Source organism: Nipponia nippon, unplaced genomic scaffold (genome assembly GCF_047370975.1).
Source record: "Nipponia nippon isolate SJK-2023a ecotype South Korea unplaced genomic scaffold, ASM4737097v1 scaffold_5, whole genome shotgun sequence".
NCBI lineage: Eukaryota > Metazoa > Chordata > Aves > Pelecaniformes > Threskiornithidae > Nipponia > Nipponia nippon.
In genome coordinates this window covers 90,001,977-90,028,009 of record NW_028262369.1, presented here as the reverse complement: position 1 = coordinate 90,028,009, position 26,033 = coordinate 90,001,977, and the positions used below count along the sequence as shown (strand labels likewise).

Sequence of the window (26,033 nt, the reverse complement as noted above, 5' to 3'; positions counted from 1 at the left end):
AAAGTCACTGGGACACATAAGTAAAAGAATTATGTTTATTAAAGTGACCTGGCAACAAATTTTAACTTGGATAAAGATCTTAACTAAATTAATACTCTGATCAGCAGTGTGTATATATATATATATATATATATATGATAAAACTTTAATTACAAAGCATTTATAGAAACCATTATAGTAAGTCACTTACAGCTTTGCTGGTATGTTCATTGTGGTTCAGACTTAAACCTTAAGCGCTGGTCTGAGGCAGAGATTAAGACCCAGGTTTTTTTCCCCTTCTACGTCAGTAGTTAATGGCAGTAGTTCCTCTTTCTCCTTCACCGGAGGCCAAGGAATGCAGCGTGGGTAGTGCAGGAGGTTGCCACCCGCCCAGGCAGGGAGCCCCTCCTGGCCAGCAGGAGAGGGAAAGCGGGGTCCTGGCCCAGCTCGCCTCTGGCTCAGGTGAGGCTACGGCAATTAGGGGAGCAGGGGAGGAATGACGCAGCCCAAGTCCTGGCACGGAGCTGAAGCTGGAGGCCGCCTCTGCAGCCTCCTTTGCCGCGCCGCCCGTGAAGCACAGGCTATAAAGCAGCCCAGCTTCTCTCCCTTGCGCCAGTTAAAACTTTAAAGAAAGCCTTAAACTACTGTAACTACTTATTGTGCCTGTCTTGCAGGTACGAGCTGACGAGGAGCAGACGCAAGAAAAATTGATTTCTTCTCGTGTACATAAGTTACTAATTTTTCAACTTTCTATGAATGTACTTTTGTAATTAATGTTTTGGACAGTCACTGCAAATTCGAAGCAGGCTCCAGCTCGGGCTGTGCAAATGTAGGATCCTACCCAGAGGTTCGTTCTCACCGAAGTAAAAACCCAACCAAACCAAAAACCACATTGGGAGTAATTTGTCCCTAAATAGTAAGTCCTTTATTTTTGCCGTTTCTGGCGTATCTCTCCCAAAGAACCTTTAGGAATGAATACTCTCGTAAAGAAGCGTGGTACCTGGAGGTGTTTTAGACCGTCAGCTAAGTGTCGCTGCTTTGCTCGGCCATCTCATTGCCTCAGGACCCTCTTCATGTTGTTTTAACACAGAAGCATCGTACTTTTAAAAGAGTAAACTTTCAAACAGCCTTCTCCAGCTGTAGGGCGACAGAACCCCTTGAAAGAGACTGTTTAAGACTCTAATAGCAATTGGGTTTTTTTGAGAAACTAAGAAATTGGTATTCTGCTGTTCAGAAGTATCCTAGCTGATTGTGGCTGCAGGTATGTATATAATGAGCTTCCAAAGGCAGGGAGATAAGTTTACCAAGATGTCATTAAGGTTTTAGTTTGTGATGCCTTAACATGTTTTGTTCTTTGTTACAGTACATTTCAAAATCTCGTAAACCTTGATAGTAAAGCAGTCTGCCTGAGGAACAGCAGACTTTTGTAAACTAAGCTTTATTAATATCGGGGCAAAATATACCAAAATATTTTTGGAATATTGGTGTACTTGTTTCTGTACAATAAACTTCTAACTGTCTTGCATAAGAAAGTTGATCTATGCCTTCCTCAACCTGACTTTTGAAATACAACCATGGTAACTTCGAAGGGGCAGAAGCCCATAAACCACCCCCTGAAGCAAGTTTCAAATCGTTTTGGCCTAGATTACGTTAATCCAGTCTGCCTCGGTCCATAACTCCCTGAATAACAGCATCTTCGCGTCCCAAACTCAGCTGAAGACATAAACGCCATTTTAACAGACGCTCTTCAGAAAACCAGGATCGGCAAATGCTGGAAGTGCCATGGCTAAGGCAGTTGGAGCACCTTTATCTCGCACGACATCCAAAATGCTTAGTGGTTGTGGTAGGGCTGGCTTTGCGCTGGCCTCAGTTTCCCAGCCTGATGCAGAGTGTGGTGGTGCTCTCTCAGCTGGTCACACTTACAGTACGTTTTTCTTAAATTGACCATGAAACAAGAATTAAGAAAAATGAAAAAAAAAAAAAATGCAGCAGCTTTTACTTATGTCAAAAAACCTGAAACTGTTGATGAAGGTAACAGAGGTTCGAGGTAGCTCATGTCATATGTCACGTCCTATGCATCGACAGGTGAGAGAAATCCTGCTGGAGAAGAGCAGGCTGGCTCCTAACCCGCTACCAGTTTCAGGTTCCGCACCGTAGGTAAAATATCATCCAGGTTACTGATCTCTGAAACAGAAGGAAAAGCGAAATGCTAAGGCATAGGTACCTAGAACATCTTCAAGTTCAGCCAAAATTCGAACTTAAATGTTAGAAGTACAGCTAGGGAATAAACTAAACCGATTTTTTTCCAAGAGCGTTAAAAGGTGTGAGGAGTTTATCTTATGAGTAATACGATGGAATATATGCAACCCCATGTTCAAGGAAAACCAAGCATTTTGCTTTGTTTCTGAGGAAAGAGGGAAAGAAGAGGAGCGTGAGGCAAAAGTTAGCACCTTCCCTCACATCCTCCTTGGGGCTCAGCGCACCAGGAGTAAACAAAACACGTGGTAGCTATTTAAAGCTTTGGGAGGAAGCGTTGGCACGAAGATAATTACAACTGTTGCAAATATTACTCACCTAGAAGACGGAGCAAATCTTGAATGAGAGCTTGAAATGGCGGAAAGAAGCACTCGTGTTCTTCTAGCTTATTGATTATGCTGAAATGTGCAAGTGAGGCTGTCAGGTAACGGGGCAAGGCCGTTTTAAGTTCATCTCAGCTGTTTTGCTGTACTATGTCATGACTTTCTGCGAACACCCCTACTTCGTAGCATATAAAACCATCTACACCAAAAATGTGTTCTCGGGTTCTGAAACCTGCAGCCAACACGTGTTAGCTGTCAAAAGAAGATCTTTAATTTCACTATTTATCCCCTATATACATCCTTCCTTTCCTCCTTACGTGGCACCAGGTAATTTTTGGACTGGAACATTAGTCGACACGTGCTCACCACACTGCCTGGGGGCGGCCGATGTAACTGCCTCACAGCTGGAGCGAGGAGCGTTTTGTCAGCAGCCGTTCTCTGGTTAAAACCAAGGAGTGCGGAAAGGTTGAGGGAGCTCGTGTTGTTAACAGCGCGCGTCAGACACTGCCTGCTGCAACTCACGTTTAGTACGTTTGCAGAGCCCGTGCTGAATGCAAGCTCTTAGGGCCTGCTACCAAGCCTACCTACGTTGTCCGCTGCTGAAGATGGAACAAGATTTGTCCAGCTCCCGAGACACTGGTAGGCAGCTTGAGGCATACGTTCTTCTGGCAACTAATGCCCTTCGATATTGCAGTGGCACCTTGCGCCACCTTCTCCTCCCCGCCCACGTGCAGTATTTGCTTTGCCTCCTTACGAAACGCGCGTCCTGTTAAGGCCTATTTGATCTCACCACCTCCGTGCAAACCAACAAGGTGTTTTGGAACCTTCCAGCCTTAATTTTGCTCTCTGCCAGCTTTATCCTTTTGAAAGCATTCCAGATGTGTTTCACGTAGGATAGCAGTAACTCCTTTACTGTCACAGCTCACTGACTTCGTAACAAATGATTAAAGTTTCTTTCAGTATCGCTTTTAGCCAGTTCTCTCAATTACTAAATTTGATGTTTGAAGCATGGTCGCCAGTGGAACAGCCCCAGGTACCTGTGGATGTCTTGGGTCCCCAGAAGCCGCTGTACCTGCTCAGTCACGTTCTCGTTAATTATGTCACACAGTTTCCCAACAGTATCCACTACCACAGTGGGTGGAGCTGAGCTGTCTGGAAAAACAAACACATCATGTTTCTTGTAGCAGTAGTAACAGGGAGGTCTTTTAGACACAATCCAATTCTTGCAGGTGCCCAGATTTTATTCGGTTTTCACACATCTAGGCACACAAGTTCCGTCATTCACAGAAAGCAGAAAATAAACGAGTGTTAGCTAGGAATGGTGAATCTCTCACTAATCCTTTAATGACTAAAACACTTGTCAGAGCTGCGTATTTTCAGAGCAGAGATGGCACTCCAGTGCGCCCTACAACGTCAGTGGAAGTTACATAGAGAGAGAGGGTTCTTCGTTAAGTTCCTGTAACGCAGCAGAGGCACGGGACAGGGGCTAGGCCAGCCAGGAACCTGCTCAATAAATACTCTGTTAACAGCCAGAACTTGTTTTGGTATTGGGTTTTACCTGCTTTGACTGCTGGGATGGAAGGTAACAGGCTCCTTGTCCTTGTCTCCCCCAATGGCACAAGACCAAGGCTCAGGAAAGGCATCCTTTGCGCTCCAACAGTTTGCAATTATTAGGGAGATGCGAGGCTTCCCCATCTCCTGCGCGGGCCGCAGGAAGGAAGGCTGCTTCCCTCCTCGAGCGCGGCCTTGGCAGCCCAGGAGCCCTGCTCTCGGGCTGTACGCCCTACAGCGCAGCCACGTTACCTCTGCCTTTAAACCCAAGAGCAGCAGCAGCGGCTGTTCTCCAGAAGTGCAAACCAGAAGCGAATGGGCACTGGGAAGTAACCAAGTATGCCTCTGAGTACCAGCACTTCGTTTTTGACAGTCAGCAACAACTGTTTTTACATTTGGCAACATAAGGAGGAAGTTTCTGAGGGCTGGACATAATTGCACTTGAATGAATCACTGAGTAGAAATCTACAGCAAAGGCTGAGTTATTTTTTCTTAAACTTAGTATCTTTCAAGTAGAGAACGAAAGATGGTCAAGAAGAATTACGAAGTCGGCTCACAGGAAACCAAGCTTTGTGGAAAAAAAAAATAAATTAAAATTCAATTTTACTTGTTATTCCTTTCTTCTGCCTCCCTGGTATTCCTCAGCAACTGCTAAAGGCTTACAAATAATGGGGGTTTGCTATTTAAACTCCCAATCGACAGCAACCTATTTTTATCTTCACAGTGAAGAATCTACCTAGTTTACTCCTATCGTCTATGAAGAGATCAGCCTTTCACTTGCCTCATTCTTCCTCTGGAGATGGTCTGAACAAATGCTAGGTGCTAAGTCTTTACCTAGTTCCAGGAGCTCATGGAGATTTCTCATAGCGTTGCTCATTTCCCCGAGCCTTGTGTAAACCTCGTTCATTCGGGGATAAACGCCATTCAGAGAATTCACGTCAAACAACTTCTGGAAGTGAGAGACTATGGCAAACAGGGTTGGTAAGGACGGTGTCTGGCTGTTCTGCGGCAAGCAGAAAGAAGAACTCGTCAACGTTATTGTTTAACAAAGCAAGGATTCTTTCAAACTGTGAAACATTCTTAGAACTAGTCTATGAAGAAAAGCGGGTGTAACTTCCCTCATTAAATCGCGGCATTTCAAGTATTCTTAAATCTGAAGACCTATTTTAAAGAGAGTTTTCAGACACAAATATCCAGCAAACCAAAACCACGCTTTTGAAAGCTTTCTTCTCTGTTGCTTGGCAGGTACGTTTATGTATTCTCAGGGCTGACAGAGAAACAGACAGAACAGGGTAATACCCGAGGCTACAGGGCAATGCAAATTCATCGTTGGTCAAATGACTTGGATTAAAGCAGTCTTCTCCAAGGTGAATTTATCCATTACGTTAAAAGAGGCTTTGACCATTGAATACCTTCAAACAGCTATTTCTTAAACCCCGCAAGGCTTTCAAATGCGCAACTCTAATCACTGTCTGAAGAATGCAGTCATGAATTCCACAGTAGCTTGTGATTATAAACCCCTGGTAAGAATTACCTTTTCCTTATTTTCTATTTCTTCCAAAATTGCATCTACTATGAACTGGAGGTCTTCGACTCGTATGGATTCTCTGTTATCCTGTGGGTCTGCAGCGTGCCAGGGCACCAATTCCAGGGACAGTTTTCTCAAGGACCTATGCAAATCCTTTTGAAAGAAGGGAGGGGACACAACTTATTTTAGTAACTTCTTAAAGTTGTTTTTATTATAGAAACAGGCAGATTTTCCATTTCTCATACACAAAAACGTTCCAGTACTGGAGACAGTAAGGTTTTAGTTTTCATGGAATTTAAGCACAGTATCTTGCTTACATTCTTTGATTTAAAAAGAACGCCGAGAGTCTAAAAATTAAAAGTACTTCATATATTATAGTTTCAGTGAAATAAGGTGTTGGTCACAGCAAGTTTGGTTTTAACAAAATTACTTTGCTTGTATTTAGATCAAAAAGTTACTGTTCTGGCAAGACAAAAGGAAGAAAGAGAAGAGAGCTCATCGTCATTAATATGTGAAGTACATAGACTCTAGAGCGTAAGCATCTTCTTAGGGACTCAGCCAGTGAACAAAAACATTTAGACTACACAGAGGAATCCCCCTGGCCTGTAGGCACAGTGCACATTTTTCACTTTACTAAAGCGGCATATAAATGGACAGCAGAATTATTTTTAAAATTTAACACCAAGTCAGGCAATAACAAAATCTACACAGAGAAAAAAAACCCTTACACACAGGGAGGGACCGCGGGGTGGTCAGCAGATTAAAGGCAGAATATAAAGCCAAGTACAAGAACGCGTTACCTTTAGGGCCATTAGCTGATCTGCCCACATTTCGATAGTGAGTGGAAGGTGCTCAAATCCACATTCCTGTCCATTCTCTTTAACGTAATTTTGCGCTGGCCCTTTCCTGCGCCTGTATATTAATGGAGGAGCTCTTGGACTTCGCAAAATAGCATCAATATGAGACAAAACCTTCAACACCAAATAACAAGTGTTAGTGCTCAAATATGTATGCCATTTTATAATAAAATCCCTCTCCACCACAGTCATGACTGTCTAAATATTAAATCATAAATAGCTCCAGTAAGTTACTACTGATGAATTTTACAGATGCATTCAATATGTAACAGATTCAAAGGTTTTAAAACATACCAGCTAGAAGATATGTATAAGTAATGCAAACATACTTCCCTTTGAGGGATATTTAACATTTATCCACTTGAGGCATTGTTACTTCCACAGTTTACATTTTGCTACGTTTTATTATATTTGTTTGGTGTTTTTTTTATTCAAAGAAAAATAAAAGCCAGTATCTCCTCAGGCGTGTTTAAAACCATAACATAAGGATCTGTTTTGCCCAAGACCTTGAACAAATCCCCTGTCCTGAAAAGACTTCAGCTAAATCATTGATTTGATGTTTGCCAACCTAGCCTCTGCTTCCTTGCTGTATTTTCAGGTAGTTTACACTGAGACAGAACAATTAAGAACAAGCCTACATTAACTGCCAAATCCAGAACATTACGCATCTTGTGTAGAGGACTTCATATGAACTCTTAGATTCAGAATAGCACGCTTCAGTTTACACAGGTAAACAAAACTCATGTGTTGTATTTCATTGTAACAGTGCTAGATACACACAGTACAGATAAAATTTGCATACCTGTAAGTATGGCTGGCAAACTGCCTGCAGCTGATCTACTCCAGCAATACTCTCGGGTTCTTTCTTTTCTTCTGTTCTTTCTCCGGTACTACTCCCCGAAGATCTACATGCCAAATACGTGCAGTGGGTTACACAAGTAGCCTTAGCAGGAGATACTACTTTCAACTTGATTAAAGACCTAGGTATGTAGCACATATACTTACACCTACAAAGTAAAATCTCCATTTTATGATGCCTGCTAATAGAATTCCATCAAACTGAACTAGCTGAAGAATATGATACCTAATGTAAATATAACTAATTTATCTCAAGTCTCCAGGCTGAGGTTGTTCCAGACTGCATGCTAATTTAGAAGGGACACCACCAGACGTTGTTCTGTGACCAGAGGTTCTACTACGGCTGATGACTTAAAATCCAGAATTTTACTCAAAAGGGTCAAATTTCATGCTTGGAGTCTTTATCTGCTTCTGCTTGAACATCTTTCCTGGCTTACTATATATATAGCTCGCTACCCTTCTTGTCAAATCTAAGATGACTTTCTCTAAAACTACCATCTAAATCATACCCACTGCATGAGAGAAAAGACCATTTAAATACACACGATGTAAAACGAAGAACTGAATATTTTTTAAAAGTTTAAGTGATGTCTTTTTCAGGTTACAAAATATTTAGCCTTCAGTCTACGCATGCACAAATGATTAAGTCAAATTACAGATAAAAACACTTTGTCAATACTGGATCTCTAATACCTTCAATGTATTTTCTTAGCAGTGTTTCAGAAAAAAAAAAAAAACCTAAGTCAATTTCTAAGAATAATACGGACATAACTTCAGTAGCTGCAACGTTTTGCCAATTCATACTTTCTCATTCATATTCCATAATGTAACCAGTAGCTTTCTTCATAGCTCACGGAAGCAGCCAACATCGCAGTTTGGTCCTGTCCACATTGCCTGCGACAGCACTCAAATCAAATCCAGAAAGACTAAATGACGCACTGCCGTGCCCCCATTTGGAGACCATGCCATCATTTCAGAGATTCACAGGGTGTCTTTGGAGATACAGCGGCATTTGCTGCCCATAACCAGGCTCCGAGGCACAGCGACAGGTACACACCTTACAAGCTACTACCTACATTCCAGGTTACAGAGTATCTTTGCCTTAAGAAGTTCAGAGGAGTCATCAAAGTTCCTGAAGGAATATACTTACTGGCTAGTTTTCTTTAAAGTTTTCTCTAGTTTCTTCACTTGGTGCTTGTAAAGTTTTAATTCCTGTGCGGTTGGTCTGTTAGAAAGAAAAAGTACCATGTTACATGTCTTGCATTTGAAGGGATCGATAAAACTCAGCCAAGCGAAAAAGTAAGAAAGCTTTGCCAGTGCTGCAGCATCATTCTGGAAATGAAATTCTGCAAGATTTCTACGTGGCAACAAGAAGAAACAGCAAAATAACCATTAGCAGTTGTTGCTATTAACAGGGTAGGGAGGGAAGGTTGATTGTTGCCACCGTATCTTACTTCTATGCATCGCTTTTAAAGGCAGATTTCATACTATACTTTTACAATTGCTGGTGCTTTCAGTTTCTTTCTTTGTAAAGCAAAGTCTACCCAAGTGCCCTTACACAGCACAATACTTATCCTTCCTCACCTTATTTCCAAATCTTTCTTGAGATTTATATTTTCAAGCAAAAGCTGTTCATTCCTGGCTTTTGTTTCAATGAGTTGTTTCTGGAAAGACTGCAACATAGACTGTGTTATTTCTTTTATTTCACTCATTCCATAATCTTGAAGACTTTAAAAGTACCTATGCGTTAAGAAAGGTTCCCATTTGCCTGTATAGCAAGGCAGCGCGGATGAGGAATTAGTCGGCTAAGATCAAGAGCCTGCTGCATTAGACCGCAGGTGGAGAACCTGCGATTAAGGAGGTCTACTCAGGCCCCAGCAAAGACGGCTCACAACATAGTACCAAATCTTTGCATAAAGACAGCGAACCCTGCCCAGAGAGGTTACAAATTAAGACGACATGATAAGAACAAGGGGACAGAAATCAAACACATATACGTTTCTACATGGCTCTTGAAGGATTACCATTTAGAGGGCTGCACTGACTTATTCTTAGCAGTTCCATACCGTGAGCAGTGCTCTATAATTAGGAGTAGCATCTAGATTTACGAATTCTTCCTTGCTTTTTACTTCTCTCTGTTCCTGGTCTTCATCTTTTTTATATTGCCTGTTGGGAAAAATAGTTTTAGCTTACTGTAATTCATTACCTCAAAGATCTGAGTTGGCTTAGTTAGCAGTTACATATGACAATAATGTTTCCATAAACTGCAACGTAAATAGAATAGAAGTTCTGCCCTAAGATCCACTGCTCTTCTCTATTATTTCTGGGAAGCCGTTTCATATACTAAATAAGTGCACTTATTCCTCGAGAGAAATTCCAGTACAAACAAATCCCATTTCAGTTTTCATCTCAATCATCTCAAATGATAGGAATGTCTCAGATATCTGCTTGTTGCTTTGCACCATGTAGGCACCGCGACAGAGCTGAAAAGCTGGGGTTCCTTTTGTTTGGGGAGCTCAGTTGACTGAGCACTGCTAATGCAGTAATTCTTCTGCCTGTGAACCATGGCAAAAGGGGAAGGGAAGAAAGCAAAAAGAAAGAATTATAGCTCAAGTGTCCAAATACCCCCAGCTTCCCAGCTGCCCTGGCCTCCTGACTGAGCGGCTGCTTAGCCTGACTGACAGCTATTCCCTGGATGAATCCAAACTTCCACAACCATCACAATCCTTTGCTGTTTCTTACATGCTAGTGACATCTGGAACACAGAATATTCACCATTACAAGCTTCAAGAACAGTAAGGAATAAGAAAATTTTGAACAGCAGGGCCATAAGGCATTAGATAAGACCTACCTTAGCTCCTTTTTCATCTGACGAATTTGAGATTCATAATAATCAATTAGACAAAGGAACCTGAAGAAAGCAAAAATAGTATTTTGAATTTCAGATATAGATCTCAAAAAATCATGCCTAAGAGATACTGTGGCCGCCCCACAGGAACAGGCCAGCTTACAGAACTGCACTGCACTTCACTTCAGAAGTGACCGCATCGAATAGCGGGTTCTCCCTCATATCAAACACACACAGTCACAGTTTTCCAAAACAGAAAAGTAGAGACATTAACTCTGTACTAGACTAAAAGCGTCAAAATTATTCAAGGGGAGACAAAAGCTAAATCCTCCTGATAACCTCCTCATCTTGTGGCTGTTTACCCAGCAATCTTAACAGCATGGCACAGTCCCGAGCGCTAGGGCTCAGCAACCATCGCGGGAGGTAGAGAGCACAGGTCCCACACAGCCGCAGAACATCCGAACTAAAGAAGAAACTAAACTAAAGAAGAAACTAAAGTGCTTTCAAAGTAAGTGGTTGCAAAAAATAGAGCCACAAAAAACTGAGCAGCTGAGAAACTGCTTTTCCTCTTGAGCACTCCAAGATCATCTGTTTTGGAGAGACAGATGAGAAAGCACAGGGAACCAAATTCAGCGCTCCTTCTCATACGGTGAGGGCAGGAGAAAAGGCGTGCACAGACACAATCCCTTTTAAATGCTTCCCAGGTAAAGGTTACTAGACAGACCTGGAAAACCAGGCGACATCAGCACGATAAAATGATGGCTGCCAGAGGCCTAAGAATTGGCAAATCTCCGATTATAGCAGAACTGTGGAGACCTTACTGCAAGAGACGTTGGCTTGGAATACTTTCTCAGAACTGACACCGTAGCACCTGGGAAGCCTTACAGCAAGCCCACAGGCAGCAGCTGCAAAGACCAGTTGCACTTCAGAAGTCACTGCAAACCGGACAGCTTTTTTTTCTTTTTTTCTTTTTTTTTTTGGGGGTGGGGTGGTGTTTTTTTAATTTACATTTTAAAATGTTAGAACCCCAGGATGAGATCACCCTAGCAGAAACTGCAGTTCCAGAGCAGAGTGAATCATTCTCATTCCCTTCTCTTTGCTGACACCTAGCGTATACAGGGGCTGATAATTTTTTTTACTTTCTGCCATAGATTTATCCAGCTCACATTTATTATACAAGAAAAAAATTATTGCATTGATGTACCTTTACAAGAATTCATATTTCAGCTTGCACTCCTAAGGTCTCCAGTGTTTGGTTTTGGTTTTTTTTTCATATAAATATCAAAAACAGTTAGTTACTTTAAAATCCATTTCTTCATTTAATGTTACAGGTCATTCACCAATATAAGAAAATTGCTTACTGCTGATCTAGAAGAGACTTGGGAGCTCTTTTGCAAAACCGACAAAACATTTCGTTTTGAGTGGCAACGCGCCGTTGCTCCTCCATCCCAACTTTGCACAGCTCCTTCTGCAAACGGGCAATGATCTCTTCCTGTTCTTGAAGCTTTTCCTGCTGCTGTTGGTACTTTGCCTGCGAAGAGATAATGGGAGCATTATGAAAGTATTGTAACCCACAAGCTGGAGACTATGCTGTACATGCCCAAGTAGGCACCTGGTCCCAGGGAAGCTTACTACTTGGTTCTTAGCCATGCTGAAAGGCAGTGGAAGAAGGATACACATATTTTTCTAAGTTATCACTAGAAAATTCTGTATGGATTGAAAAATCCTAGCTATAAATAGTGTACTAATTTTGCTAACTTTATTTTGATCAATGTAAATATTTTTAGAGCTTCTAAAACAAGTCAAAAGTTTGAATCCTCAGACAGCACTATCTGAATTACCTGTGAAAACTGTTGATCTTTTTGAAGTTCTTTGACTTGATTCTGTTGCTGGCAAACTTTAGCTATCGTCTCATCTTCCAGCTGACAAATTTTGGACTTAATGTTTTTCACCACATTTTCCAAGTCATTAGCCCGTTGTTCTTGTCGAGATGCCCGACCTCGTTCCTGTCGTATCTCATCTCTGAAAAAAAAAATAAAATAATAAATGCTTGATTCAAATTAAACGCATTTCACTAAAGGCAGTGAAGGAAGCACAGGCCTGACAAACGTTATCTGATGATACTCAATAACAGCCTGTTGCAGCAGGTACGGGAAATATGCTGGTATGGGAAGCAGCAGATGATGAAATAACCTAAGAGCTCAAAAGGAATGAGGCCAGCATTGCTGCATATTGGACAAAAGTTTCAGGAAAAAGGTCTTAGGCCTTGGGTGTGACAAGAGCTCCACCTGGCAGGAGATGGACACTGACAATACTTTCGCTTTGCATTAGCAAGTAAGTTCCTTCCACTGCATCTTACCTAAGATGACGATTAGCCTCCATAAGCCCCTGCATCATTTTCTGCTGTCGGTCAGTGTCTTCCACCAGCGTTTTTAATGCAAGTCTTATTCCTAGAGAAGACTGACTGTCTAAGACAATTATATCTGGAGATACATAAAATAAGCAAAGTCATAATGAAAGGCTTTTAATAGCTGCAGAAGATCGCATCTCTGCTACCATTTGCAAGGGATGGCTTTAGAGATGCCTTACAAACTTAGGCTTACTATTTCCAAATACAAAAACTTGTAAAATTATCATTTCCTTACCTGATATATTTCTGCAGCTTTGGGGGGCAGCAAGACTCACCGGTTTCAACCCACGACGCATTAATAGCTTGTTTAAGTTTTCCCATTCTGCCTTCTCCTGCTGCAGTTGGGAGAAGGGGAAGAAGAGACAAACCTGAGCTCCCGAGATCCGCTCAGTCTCCTGTCCTTCCCGTTGTGCAGGCAGCGGAGGATAACAAATGCCCCCAAATAAAAACAAACCCCAAGCCCCCAGGGAGCCCCAGCCACTACAGGAGGGCTGGTGAGACTTTCCAATAGGATCTACAAAAAATATTGGGAAAAGGTATACTTGACAATATACAGAACGCTCAGTTTCCCTGATCGCTATTAGAAGGAGAAATATGTGCGATGAGTAAAATCTACCTTTCTGAACAACCCGGACAACTGGCCCCCGGGTAACCCCCATGCACCGGGGGTGCTGTGGGCCCCGACCCCCCGCCCCAGCCCCGAGAGGAGCCCTCAGAGGAGGCGGGTGCCTGCTTCGGGGCTTTACTGTTCGCTTGTTTTCTTTTTGTTCCGTTTTTAACCACCGGGCAGTAACAACAGCCACCTCGGGTCCACCACGGTACCTCTGTCATGGCGAGGGACGCCCGCTCTCGGACCGCCGGCGAAGGGGACCGGGCCCCGCGCCGCCGCCCGCCGGCGGCCACCGGGAGGCAGGAGAGGAAAGGGGTCGGTTACCAAGACGCGGAGCCTCAGCGGGTCCCGGGGCGGCGGCGGGGCTGCCCGCGGCGGGAAGGCGCGGAGCCACTCGGGAGGGCGGTGGGTAACGGCCCGCCCGCCGCCGCCGGCGCTGAGGGGAGGGCAGGGAGGCGGGAAAGAGGCGGGCGGCCGCGGGGCGGCGCTGGCCGCACGCCGCCATTTTGAGGCGCGGGGAGCCGAGGGGGAGGAGAGCCCCGCCGAGGTAGGAGCGGGGCGCGAAGCGGCGGGGCGTGGAGGCCTGATCTCTCCTCAGGTGCCTGGCAGCCGCCCTCCCCTCCCGCCCCGGGGACGCCCCGATATGCATCGCCTGGCGAGACGGCCGGGCTGAGGGAGGGCTCCTCGGGCCCCTTGGAGACCGCCGGGCCGCTAGAGGAGGAGGAGGAGGAGGAGGAGTAGGAGGGGGGGGAAGCGGACCGCGTCTCCGGCGGCGGGTGGTTCCGCCTGCTGCCGCGGCCCGGCCCAAAAAAGGGGCGGGAGGTGCGGGGAAGCCTCCCTGGTCAGCTCCGGGCCGGCCGGGCTCTGCTGCTGGGGGCTCGGAGAGGATGGAGGGTCACGGCGATCAGCACCGAGCTGCTTGAGGAGGGATTTAGAGAGGTGGCTGTCAGGGCTTAATTTAAAAAAACCCAACCAAACCTCTTTGCTGGCAATAAACGTGGGCGGTGGGGAGAAATTTGCCGTCTCTGGAGCTCGCGTCCTTCCCAGCGCACCGGCCCCCGCTGCCAGGCACGGATTAGGTGGATGCAGCGCGGTAATCCTACCCTAGTTTTAAAAACAAGTCCTTATGGATAAAGAAGTAAATCTAGTTTGGGGCTGCTGACTTGACTAACGCAGCGGAGTGAGGCGGTCAGGCTAGTACAAATCCCCTGTCTTGGACTGGAGGCAGCGGTGACGGAGGGCTAGCTGCGGCGGGCGTCTGCTAGCCCTCTAGTAGCCTGCAGCTTTCCCTTCGGGCGCTGATGGTATCGGCTGTTAGAAAACATAAAGCTGGCCTAGAGCTTGGGTTCAGGTTTGATTTTGAAAAAAAAGTGTATTACCACATTACTATGATTTTAAAAAAAAGGGGAAGTTGCGTGTTCTGGGACGTTTCAGCCCTTTCGGCATCGATCCTAAATTACCTGCTAAAATTCACGCAGCAGGGTGGCGACTGCCAGGGTGATGCCGTCTCTGTGGGTAAGGCTGCAGATGTGCTCCAGTGCCACCTCTTCTGGCATTTCATTTTGTGGCCGAGGCCACTGCTTGTGGCGATGAGCTGGGTCTGTCCTGAGCCCCAGCGCCCGCTCCTTGGAGGAGAAGGGGCCGGGGGAAGCGCAGCAATACGCCCCGCCGGCCTTCCCCCCTGTGCCATGGGATGTGAGCCTTCCGAGAAGTCAACCTGTGACTTTAGGAACAACCAAAACAACCTCCTCGGGATTTACTACGTGGGGCAGACTGCTCACTACTGTGAGAATTAAACCCTTAGATCTTTAAAACGTTTTCACTGTTTTTAAAACTTATTTTTCAGTTTATGAACAGAAACGTGTGTAATTACTGACAAAACCACAGAAGTAATACAGCAGTGTACATGAGCATGCTTTAAAATAGAAGCTTAAGACAGAGTGAAGGAGGTTTAATTTTTGAATGCACACTCCTCTGGTATGCTGAAGAGAGACCCTAGAACTTACAACTTTAATTCCTTTTTAACTGAAAAGTAAATTTATTAAAAATTCACTTATTTGCACTTACTTAAATTATGCTTATTGATATGCACAGACAATGCAGATGGCTCTTAAATTAATTTGTTTAGTGAAAATAATAAATTAAAAATAAGTCAGCAGTGTTGTAAAACACAGTCGTGGTCTAAAAACCTCATAAGTAAGAAACAAGTGACATATTTGTGGTTCGCATAGACTTTATGACTGAATTGCCAGGTCAAACTGCTAATGCGATTGTTGAAAACCGCTGCAGTGGTCTGGAAAAATGAGTAGGTTGAAATTGTTGCCCGTGCTATTTTACTTTCCCTGAGGCGGCAACAGTCCCTAGTTTGTGGCTGAGATGGGCAGCTCTGGGTTTGGTTCCTGCTTTGGTCACGTTGTCCATTTCTAAGCTTTTGCTGACAAGTTAGGCAAACCATTTTTCTATCAAATAACTGACAAAGTTATGATGTGCTAATAAAGTTAGGATAAATTGCACTTACTAATTTTGTAAAAGAATACTTACGTTTGCCTTTCTGTCTAAGAGGAAAAATTATATTTGTAGTTCATCACATGAAGGACATTTTTAAGTGTCATGAACTGCCCTATATCTTAAATGGAGAAAACGAGGAAAATTTAGGCCTCAACACTTCTATGCTGCTATTCTGCTTTTCTTTTTTTATTGCTGCTAATTGGATTAAAAGCCATTTTGGTTACTATGGCGTCCCGTGAAGAGATTACTGTCTGTGACGATGAAGTAAGGTAAAAAATCAGAACTGTGGTATGAGCAGATTTGGAAAGATATCCACAGTACCAATGGTCACTTATGACTGGATGTAAGCTTTAAAAATTACTTACATGAAAGGATATCTTGCCAGATCTCCTCCCCTGTGGGTGTTTGTGTGCGCAGAGTTGCATTTCTGAGTGCTGTAGGTAATGTTTATGAGAAAGATTACAGACAAATCTGTGAAAACAGATAATAGCTAAACTGGACATCCTGACTATTTTTTCAAGTTTAAAAGGCTAAAACGCTTTCTCAGAGACCAATCAAACTACGATATTTTAACACCTGGCAAGAAATCACAGAACTGTCCAGGAGCATCTGAATTCTAAGTATAATTTTGTAACCATACTGTCACCTGAAATGGAAGCTGTAGAGGTTAGATGGATATATATGCCTTTGTATGGTGTTTGTCAAAGTGAGCCTGTTTAACTGTCTGTTTGTATTTTGTGGTATTTTGTCATATTTGAATGTTTGAAAAACATGAAAATATGAGCAGTTCTGTAAGCCTATTCTTTCAAATCTCATTTTTCGTTTGTAAAAAGCAACTTGCCCTGAAGCAGTAAAGCTTTGAACTATAGAAATCCGTAATTTAACTCTTTCAACGACAATTAATTTACTTTGTTGGTGTTTCCATAGGTCTCGGTACAGCCACTTAGAGAAGATGACAGATTTGGTGGCTGTTTGGGAAGTCGCTTTAAGTGATGGTGTTCATAAGATTGAATTTGAACATGGGACCACTTCAGGAAAACGTGTTGTCTATGTTGATGGAAAGGTGAAATTGCTATGTGCTCAAAATTCACTATGATACAGATTATATAAGCGCACTTCCACGCAACAGGCATCAGAACAAACAAAAGACTAATAAATGCAAGTGAGGTATATTCAGTTGGTTAACTTTACCTACTTTAATGAACTGCCTCGTTCTTTTTTTTTCAGTTACAATTAAGGTGTGAGTATTCATGAAGTGCTTTGCTGTCCTTGGGCAGAGGCACTCTAGACATACAAAACAGCGTGTATTCGTTCATTCTGAAATAACAGTTAAGCACTGAGCTGTTTCCCAAATTTTAGTTCAGTTTTTTTGATACTAAAACATGTATTCAGCTTTATCAATTAATACCCATTGTCTTTGTTTTATTCTACAGGAAGAAATAAGAAAAGAATGGATGTTTAAATTAGTGGGTAAAGAAACGTTCACTGTTGGAGCAGCCAAAACAAAAGCTACTATTAACATTGATGCAGTCAGTGGCTTTGCATATGAATATACTTTGGAGATCAATGGAAAGAGCCTCAAGAAGTATATGGAGAACAGGTCAAAAACAACCAACACTTGGGTACTGAGCCTGGGTGGTACGGACTATAGGGTTGTTCTGGGTAAGTAAACATGGAGTGACTTCATGTTGCTGCCTTTCAATAAGCTTTTAATTTATTAAATTAAAACATTTAATAACTGGTAATTAGGAGAAAGCACAGTTCAGTGGCTAGCGCTGTTGCAGTGTAAAATCCTGACTAGTCTGGAAGTTTGGAATTAGATGCCAAAGTCTGAAAAAATAATGGTCTTGTTAAACCTGTGTGAGCCTGCTGTCAGTGTTCTGTTCTACAGCAGCGTGGTCTAGATTTAAAAAAAGAAAAAAAAGGTTGGAAGGAATCGTGGCTTCTGTATCCATAGAGCTGCCATAGCAAGGCAATTCTCCAGGTGAAGCATGGTACAGAAGTGTTATCTGCGATGTGATCAAACCCGCTGTGTGTGTAAGTTTGTTAACCAGGTAAGCAGGCTTTCCTTCCAAAAATCATAAGCCAAAGTCAAGGCGGACTGCGGAAGTGCAACAATATTATTCTACATTTTTGATGGATTAATCAGCATCTTTTTTCTGCATCACTTCTTAACTACAAGTTTATTTTAAAAACTTCAGATGATGTTTCTTCACTTTCTTAATAGCAAGGCAATACATCTCTTCTGGCCCCCTTTCCCAAATACGTTACAAGCAGATGGGAGGAAGGGGTACCCCGAGGAATTTGTCTGTGGCATCTAATGGGAAAATTTGCACTTAGGTATTGCTGTATGGTTAGACCTGAAGACGAGAGATCTCAGGCTACGATTTCTTCTTAAGCCTCGGGACAGAATGAACTGCCCTAAGATGAAGAGGGGCAGGGAAGAAAGACAATTTTAATGTCAGAAACAGATTAGTCTCCTTACAGACTTTTAATCTCCCTATGCTTACTTAAAAGGCAGGCAGCGTTCAGCTCTCTACTGATATCCTGTGGATGGCGGTGTCAGTAATGTGAATTCTAGAGCAAAGTAATTTAAGGAGGATGTGCTGGGAGAGGTAAAAGAATATTCTGTTTCAAATGAAAAAAAAAAAAGTCTAAGATTCATATTTAAAGTGGTACTTGGGTTTTCAAGGAGATTTTAAGAATACAGACAGTTTGATAGATGTTAAATAATGCTGCTTTTGAATTCAACCAACCTGGAAAAACCCATTGATGACAGAGCCTCCCATCCCTCCAATATAAGAACACACCCTGTAGCGCAGGTACTATGGCTAATTAGGAACTTCTTTTGGGAACTGAAAGTAAAATTCAACAGCAATTTTTTAAAATTCCTAGATCTTCTTGTCTGTAGGGGGGAAAAATATCTTGTTCTTTCTACTCTTTGTTTTCTTTTTCCTTCACAGAAAAGGACACTATGGATGTGTGGTGCAACGGTCAAAAAATGGAAACAGCGGTATGTGATCATTTCGGAAGGCTTTTCACGGGCTATGGCTAGATCACCAACGCCTAGCAAAATGAGCCACTGAGGGGCACGCTACCTCACTTTACCACCAAGTATGAGCGTAGGCCTAGCCAGCCAGTACGCTATTAGTCTGTTCTGAATGTCCTTTGCTGTATTTTACAACTGATGGTATTTCATTTAGGATGCCAAACATCTATCTGTTTAAGGATAAACAATGCTTTTGTTTACACTTTTTAGACAAGCAAATAAATCTTCTGGGTCGGTGGTCCAGGGTTTTTAGGGAGAAAACTTTCAGGGGAGCGGGAGGGACCTGAGTTTGATGCAGAGTGTAGAGCCACCTCATCCAAACCTGCTCGTGTTAGTGGTGACTGAAAGTTGAAGACATGTAGTCTGTTATGACTCAGGATTTTTTTCCACCTGGAGATGGTCCCTAACACTGAGGGCTTCAGAGTCCCATTGGAACAAATCAAATCTTTTGTCTTTCTGTCACATCTGCATTAATTTTTAGAGCAGGTTGACAGCTAGAAGGCTTTATCTATTCGGTGTCTTTTTATATTATGATGGGTTTCAATATGCCTATTATGTAGACTTCCCCATCCTTGAAGGATGTGCTTTCTTACCAGAGGGTTGCCAGTGTGATTACCACTGCCGCAAGTAATCCCCTGGATGAGTACAAATTGTAAAATCAACAGTTTTGCTGTACTTGAGAAGAAGATGAGAAGATTCACCAAATGTTTCTTTGGTAATGAGTGGAAGAAACGTCCTCGCTCAGTGAATCAGAACTTCTGCTCTTGATGGTTCTCAGCCTTTTCTATAATGCAATAAATGCACTAGGAGATATTCTTGCAAGCTACGAGTACAGGTTTAGTTGTGAAACTGTGCTCGCATTAGAGCGGCACACAGATTTTTCTGCTCTCCCAAAGAGGATGACAAAAACACAGCCATGTGTGGCAAAATCCGTAACAAGAAATTATAGAACTGCAGCAGGAGCTGTGCATCCAAAATACGCAACTGTTGCGCTCAGTTTGGGGATCTCTGTGGCCTGCTGTAGAAGGCACCACTAAATCCTTCACGTTTTACTGCCACTTGAGCGCAGGTTTGTGTGGTATTTATTGACTGTACTGCACAGCTCAGAAGGGAGCTGTCTTTTCTGTTTTTGTTTTACTGACCTGGATCAACGATATTAATTCACAAGCTCCAACTTCACCATTTCTGATTATGTGAAATTTTGGTTGTCATCTAATACCCACAAATCTTTAATTGGACGTCTTGACAAAGCCCTGAGATTCTGCAGCTTTGTTCTGTGTTTGTGCTGTATTTGTCGCAGGTACCTACGGCTGCTCTCATTGTGGGAACTAGAAGTGATCTTGACTTTGGAAACAGTCTGACGCACTCAAGCTTTTCTTTTACTAAAATAGCATATGCCTGGTTTTATTCTTGTCTCCTTTCTCCCAGGGTGAATTTGTAGAAGATGGGACTGAAACTCACTTCAGTGTTGGTGATCACAGCTGTTGCATTAAGGCTGTCAGTAGTGGAAAACGAAAGGAAGGAATTATTCATACTCTTATTGTGGATGACAGAGAAATCCCAGAGGCTGTGGAGTAGCCTCTAGTTAACTGATTATTGTAGGACTGAGATCAGGAATTTTCAATTACTGTGGTAATTATTTTAATATGTACTACTTGGTACATCTAGTTTGTGCTGGGTTTATTTTCTAGTTTCTGTATATGAAATTATTCTTTTTGAGGACCAGATGAAAATCATTATTTCAACCTCTTACATTACCAGTTTTTAAAAAACTATATGTACATATAGAATATATATTATATCATAAAGTGCAGGGAGCACGGGTGAACTTAAGTAGAAATGATATACTAGAAAAAAAATCTCGCTATAATAAAATGCAAGATAAATATTCAGTAAGACTGAATCTTTATAAACTGCGGGTGTGTGTGGAGGGAGGAGAAGCACGTGCTGGGCATTCAAGTAAGCTGTTAAAATTTTCTCAGTAATTATTTTTTCTATTAAACTGACTACCAACGTTTTTCAGGTGCAGTTAAGAAGAGTTACAAAGTTATTAATGAAATACATTGTTACCAGTACTTGTGCAACAATATTAAAATAATACTGCACTATGAAAACGGTTTTTTATTCAGAGTAGGAGAAAAGATGTTACGTGGTGCCAAAAAAAAATTGAGATTTTCTGAAGACTGATGCTTGTTAGAAATTGTTGGAGTAGTTCAGAAACTCTGTACTGAGTTTTTTCAAGAAAGAAAACAGAAAAAATAGTTCCTGCCATGAAATTCTTTAAAAAAATGAAACCTCTTGAAGGAAGCTGAAATAAGAGCTTATTCTTGTTCAATGCTGCCTAACAAACCCTAAATCTACAACTACGTGTTTTCCTGGCAGTGAAGTGTGAATCAAGAAACAGGAAAAATGGGACAGAAATAGAGGAGAAGAATGTGTCGCTTAAATGGAAAAGTTAGAACACAAATAGGCTAATTCTGTTGTCAGACTTCGAGCAAACTATCTAAAAGCAACCTTGGGATTTCTGCGAGAACAAGACTCATATGCATTAGATGGTTCTTAAAAGTTTTGGGGGGGTCCCATTTAACGTTACACTAGAGCATAGGCTCACACACTACAAAAGCTACCCTTTTGCAACAGTGTAGACATAGCTAATCTTAAAAATAATTAAAAGATATTATCAAATTCATTTAAAAGTTTGGTTTGCAATGGTTCAAAAAATTCTCCACTTGCAACCTCACTTAGAGTTCAGAATCAGACTTTTGTAACTTAATTTCTTTTGGACTTGTGAGTGGTTCCTGGCACTATGACTCCTATCTTGGGAGTTGCAGGTGCAGTACATATGTGCTGGGAATTCATTAACAAATTATTTTGAAAAGTTTTATTAAATACTAATTTCATCTGTGGTTTAGGGTTCAGACTGCTCTCCAGTAGTGCAGGGCTTTACATGTGGATGAAATGCTTTTCATATGATAATGTCATTTTTTTTAATAGTTTTATGCGAGCCTTTCTTCTCCCCAGATAATTAGTTTTAACCATGGATGACTTTTCAGTCTAGAAGCAGACATGACGTTGACAGATGAGCCTTAACTTCTGTTTTACAGCACTGTTACAAGCCGTTTGGGTGTTTAGTTAGGGCCATAACTGGTGGTTTTCAATGCTTCAGATTGGACAAATCTGGTAGTAGCTTTTAGTTTGGGGCAACAGACTTGTTTTAAACCCTGGTAATGTCGGACATCGTTTCAGGCTTCAGTACAGAAAGTTTCAGAGTACCGGAGAGCTGGACTGAATCCCCTTTTACATTGAAGTGAGTATAATAGCTCTTAGGCTTTTCCGTTTACTGGCTTCAGGTCGCTACAGAAGCAATGTGGGGATATCTAGCTACAAGGCTGACGCTGTAATCGTTAAAAGATACTGGTAAAGGTAGATTAACTGAGGAGCAATTCCAAGCTGTAGCTTGAACCAGTTCTCTACTATTTTGTAGCCTTTCAAAGAGATCGAACACCACTGAGAAAGCTGAAGCTCAAATACCGTCCAAGTCACGTTCTTAAGACTATATGGAAGAAGAACAGGTTAGCTGACAGTGTCATTCATACTTTTTATTTTGAATACATGTAGATATAATGCTTGGAATCTCTTAACCGATAAAAACTTAACAGCAACTACTGTTAGAAATCATGAAGTATTGCCTCACATTTGTGATAACTATGTGTCCCTAAGTGGGGAACAGCTTTCCCCTGATATATTCACCTGATTAAGTCAAAAGAAAATTTAAGAATCAAAGGCACAACCAAGATTTCTTGGGTTTCACTAATATATGCAATATCTCAGATTAAGAAAACGTAATGGAAGAATGACAACCTACGCAAACATGAAATGTACAGTCACATGCTCAGAACACTTTGAGGCATAAAGTAAATGACCAGATAAATGTTAAACTGTATTTTGTGATGCTTTCCCTTCTGTTTCCATTCACAAATAATTTTGTTCTAATCTCCTTAAGGTGTTACTTACTTTTTTTGTTCATGGGTATTTCGGAGCACTTTGCATGAGGCACTTTGATCCCAGCATGTTAGTAGGTAGAGCATCCTCTTAAAATCTAACTACTAGAGTTTGTTCTGAGGGGGTCTTCACGATAGCTACAGTTCTGATTAATTCTTACTCAGGGTGCTGCTGGCCATATACCTCTCCCTCACTTGGGAACAAGTCAACAAATATTGTGGAAGGGCCCCAACACCGTTGCAAATGACAAAGGTGTCAGGATTGTTTACATCATCTACTAAGCTGTCATATACCTTAATGGCATCCCCCTCCACTGCTGGTGGCATAATATAAGACAGCTTGCCTTTAGTGTACAAGCCAGTTAATACCTCAGCCTCAAACACGTACATTTTAGAGTCTGTTTCCCACATATCTTTACCCTCGATGAGGCTTTTCGGGTTCCTTTTAAAGTAGATGCCAGCTCCGTATTTCTGTTCTGGAAAGAGAAAGAAAAACTTTCAGAAGAAGAAAAAAAGCCTTTAACAATTGGTTCTTTTGGGGTGGTAGTACTAAGAGAGTGCTTCTTGATGCAGTATGACATTTTATGTTACCGTTCAAGGCGTGCTGTCCTTTTGGAAGTAAATTTGCATTACGTGGCCCTGATGCTAGCCCTGACCTCCCACTGGAATCGTGAGCAATGACAGCTGATGGCCATTCCGATTTAACTGCTACTCCAGTGGCAACCGTTCGGATTTAACTGTTAGTCCAGCGACAGAAACATCAAGGTATAATGTACTTATATAAACACTTCTGTCGTCATGTACCAGGGACTCTGATAAGCACCAAAGAAGGGAAGTTTTTAATAATGCAAACTACAAAAAAGCCTTTGGGATTTATAAGGAGAATGCTGCATAAAAATGCTATTACAGTATCACATGGAAAAGTGCAAAGAAATAAAACGAGACCATCGTCCTGTTTATTACTTTGAAAGTATGAAAGTGTGCCACGCACGTTGCATAGACAAGGAAAGGCAAATCTCCGCTTTTTGAACAGTTTATTGCCCGAAATCCTAATTCTGCACTTCACAAGCAAAATATCGTGCCCTTCACCTATTCCAGGATGAGGTGCCAAATGCTGCTTCTTTCCATTTCTGAAAAGATCTGTCTATTATGCTGTCTACTACAACATTTCATGGACACCTCAGCTTTCTTCCTAGGTGTACTCTAGTTTGAGTGGCAGCCGGCTCAGTCAGATGACCTGCTGTCTGATCGCACCCGATTTGAGCAGGGGGTGAGGCTAGATGGCCTTCAGAAGTACCTTCCCGCCTCAACTGTTCTGGGATTCCTCGGAACACGCTTGAAAGCGTCAAGCTGTTGAATGCATGTTTGCAGCAAATAAATAAGGACGTTGACTTTCTTTAGAGAGTGATGCGACAACATAAAACTTGGACGTGGCATTATGTGTGTTATCAACAATTCTGTCAACAGTGTCTGGGCTAGGCTAGGATCCAGGCTTATCCTCCCAGAGCCTTACTGACCCCACAGTATCAGGAAGGAAAACCAGGAAAATCTTACTGTAGGTAAAAAAGTAAGCTGATATGACTCTAAATGCAGGTAAGAAACACTTCTTGTTTAGGAATGCCGTTTTTCTGATTTTAATCCAACTTTAGTAGTCAGTCACTCTTCATTTTGATTAAAGACGCCAGAGCAAGTTATTACCTGTTGGTGGCGAATACATCCTGTGAAATCCAGTTTGGCACACCGAGCTACAGAACTGAGCAGGCACCTGCTGGTACAACTTGTGGGTTACGTTGGAGGTACCTTGTTTTTCTTCTATTTTTTTTTTCATTTGTTGGAATGCAGCAGACAAAAGAGGATTATGTATCTTTTCAATCTGTAACATAAATAATAGTGTAGTTTAAGCAAACGGAGACCAATATCCATGAAATCCATGAGCACTCTTGTTCAGGCTATGTTCTTAGTGTAAGACCCTTTGATTTATATGTGCACTGACCACCTAGCGGGTAAGGTACGCGAAGCGTGCAACTGATCCACAGAAATTCTACTCGTTCTAGCATACCAATCTCATGTTTCTCTAGAGTCCTATAAAGGAACATTTGAAGCATGAAGTAAGAGACAGACTATAGAGTACAGTTAAAAGGACTTCTCAGAATTTAACCATGCTTTTTAAGCGATCATTTGCATTATGTTTAAAATACTTTTTATTACATCTATAATAGACTACATCTGTTTTAAGGATGAGGCTGATCTGATCTTAATTTTTAGAAGCAATACATTGAAATAGTTCATCTGAGTTTTTTAAGCATATGTTAAACATGTTAGTTCAAATATATCAGCTGAGATTTAGTTTTTCCATGAATACCCTCTTTACCTTGAGAACACAAAGTCCAGATTTTTCAAACTGTTTCTGTCTGTCTTTAAACTCCTGAAGGTATGATTCCACCAGTGAAATCTGGACGTATTTAGTAGTATTTGTCCTGTCAAGATGTCGTTCCGAAAGCTGACCTGCTTCTGGTTGGGCTGGATACAAATGAAGGAGTAAAATTTTCATATATCATCATATCTGAAGCAAAGGCAAGGAGGAGGGATCCAATACTTTCATTTGGTAGTTTAGTTAAGAACAAAGAATGTTAGATATTCTTCAAAGTAATGCCAGAGGCTAATATTGAGAGGGATTGAGATAGATAGATAGATAGATAGATAGATAGATAGATAGATAGATAAAAAAAAGTATTCACTTTTTCTACATTTATTAAAGAAAAGAGAGAGAGAGAGAGAGAATCACAGAAAAGCAATTTATCTTCTCCATTACATCTCTCCACAGCCCAGCTTTCATGTAACGGTATCTATATTGAATGATATACAAACACAAGGGAAAATGGGTCACTCGGTAGCTTTTTGTAATGCCACCAGTTCTATCCACTGTTAGTGAAAGTCAGGGCCTCTGGCAGGTCCTGCAACAGTGGTCCCGCTGCAGCTAGCAAAAGTGCTCCGCAAAGGTATGTGTTAATTAAAGTGCAAATTTTGTAAGTCTCCAGCGGCCAGGCTTTAAAGTGAAGCTGTCCTGGAGGGAGCCGGCGTTACAGCTGGCTGTACAACGACGGGCAGCCCCTATATAAACTCTGCCCTGCTGGGAGTATTGCCAAGTGAGTAACCAAAGCTAACAAAGGCTCTTTCAGGGGCTTGTATGATAAAAGTACAGTAATATCGGTAATTAAAGCAATGCGCAGTATGTGTGTGAACTGAACGCAAGTC

General features: G+C 42.0%; 4 protein-coding genes across 10 annotated transcripts in view; 2 read left to right on the top strand and 2 right to left on the bottom strand.

Annotated features, from left to right (window-relative positions):
• Positions 1-741, top strand: part of ESYT3 (extended synaptotagmin 3) — a 33,757-nt gene extending 33,016 nt beyond the window's left edge. The window contains exon 23 of the mRNA XM_087732614.1: positions 654-741. Coding sequence (XP_087588740.1) covers positions 654-690 — 37 coding nt within the window. The 3' untranslated portion in view covers positions 691-741. The remainder of the gene's footprint in view (positions 1-653) is intronic.
• On the bottom strand, positions 62-14,806 carry CEP70 (centrosomal protein 70). 3 transcript variants are annotated; one of them, XM_087732620.1, is made up of 17 exons: positions 14,681-14,735; positions 14,199-14,324; positions 12,846-12,945; positions 12,560-12,683; positions 12,042-12,222; positions 11,562-11,731; positions 10,204-10,263; positions 9,419-9,518; positions 8,937-9,025; positions 8,503-8,577; positions 7,297-7,399; positions 6,438-6,608; positions 5,644-5,790; positions 4,944-5,112; positions 3,596-3,710; positions 2,554-2,633; positions 62-2,163 (listed from the first exon to the last, which is right to left on the bottom strand). In XM_087732620.1, exons 3-17 carry the CDS (start codon positions 12,904-12,906, stop codon positions 2,102-2,104), a joined length of 1,707 nt encoding a protein of 568 aa, XP_087588746.1. In that variant the 5' UTR covers positions 12,907-12,945; positions 14,199-14,324; positions 14,681-14,735; the 3' UTR covers positions 62-2,101. The 3 variants fall into 3 exon arrangements, with proteins under 3 accessions (XP_087588746.1, XP_087588745.1, XP_087588744.1); XM_087732619.1 differs by lacking the exon at positions 14,199-14,324 and having other exon boundaries at positions 14,681-14,806; XM_087732618.1 differs by lacking the exons at positions 14,199-14,324; positions 14,681-14,735 and having other exon boundaries at positions 2,025-2,163; positions 12,846-13,284.
• On the top strand, positions 13,439-24,469 carry FAIM (Fas apoptotic inhibitory molecule). Of its 5 annotated transcripts, XR_015698887.1 has the most exons (6): positions 13,439-13,767; positions 16,656-16,791; positions 17,162-17,390; positions 18,692-18,741; positions 20,206-22,349; positions 23,378-24,469. XR_015698887.1 is itself a non-coding variant. In XM_087732621.1 (5 exons), exons 2-5 carry the CDS (start codon positions 16,681-16,683, stop codon positions 20,353-20,355), a joined length of 540 nt encoding a protein of 179 aa, XP_087588747.1. In that variant the 5' UTR covers positions 13,439-13,767; positions 16,656-16,680; the 3' UTR covers positions 20,356-22,774. The 5 variants fall into 5 exon arrangements, 4 of the variants coding, with proteins under 4 accessions (XP_087588747.1, XP_087588748.1, XP_087588750.1 ...); XM_087732621.1 differs by lacking the exon at positions 23,378-24,469 and having other exon boundaries at positions 20,206-22,774; XM_087732622.1 differs by lacking the exon at positions 23,378-24,469 and having other exon boundaries at positions 13,439-13,818; positions 20,206-22,774.
• The window catches only part of PARP9 (poly(ADP-ribose) polymerase family member 9), a gene marked incomplete at its 5' end in the record, with an annotated part of 11,340 nt that continues 7,662 nt past the window's right edge, over positions 22,356-26,033 (bottom strand). The window contains 3 exons of the mRNA XM_087731502.1: positions 22,356-23,254; positions 24,477-24,651; positions 25,150-25,298. Coding sequence (XP_087587628.1) covers positions 22,929-23,254; positions 24,477-24,651; positions 25,150-25,298 — 650 coding nt within the window. The remainder of the gene's footprint in view (positions 23,255-24,476; positions 24,652-25,149; positions 25,299-26,033) is intronic.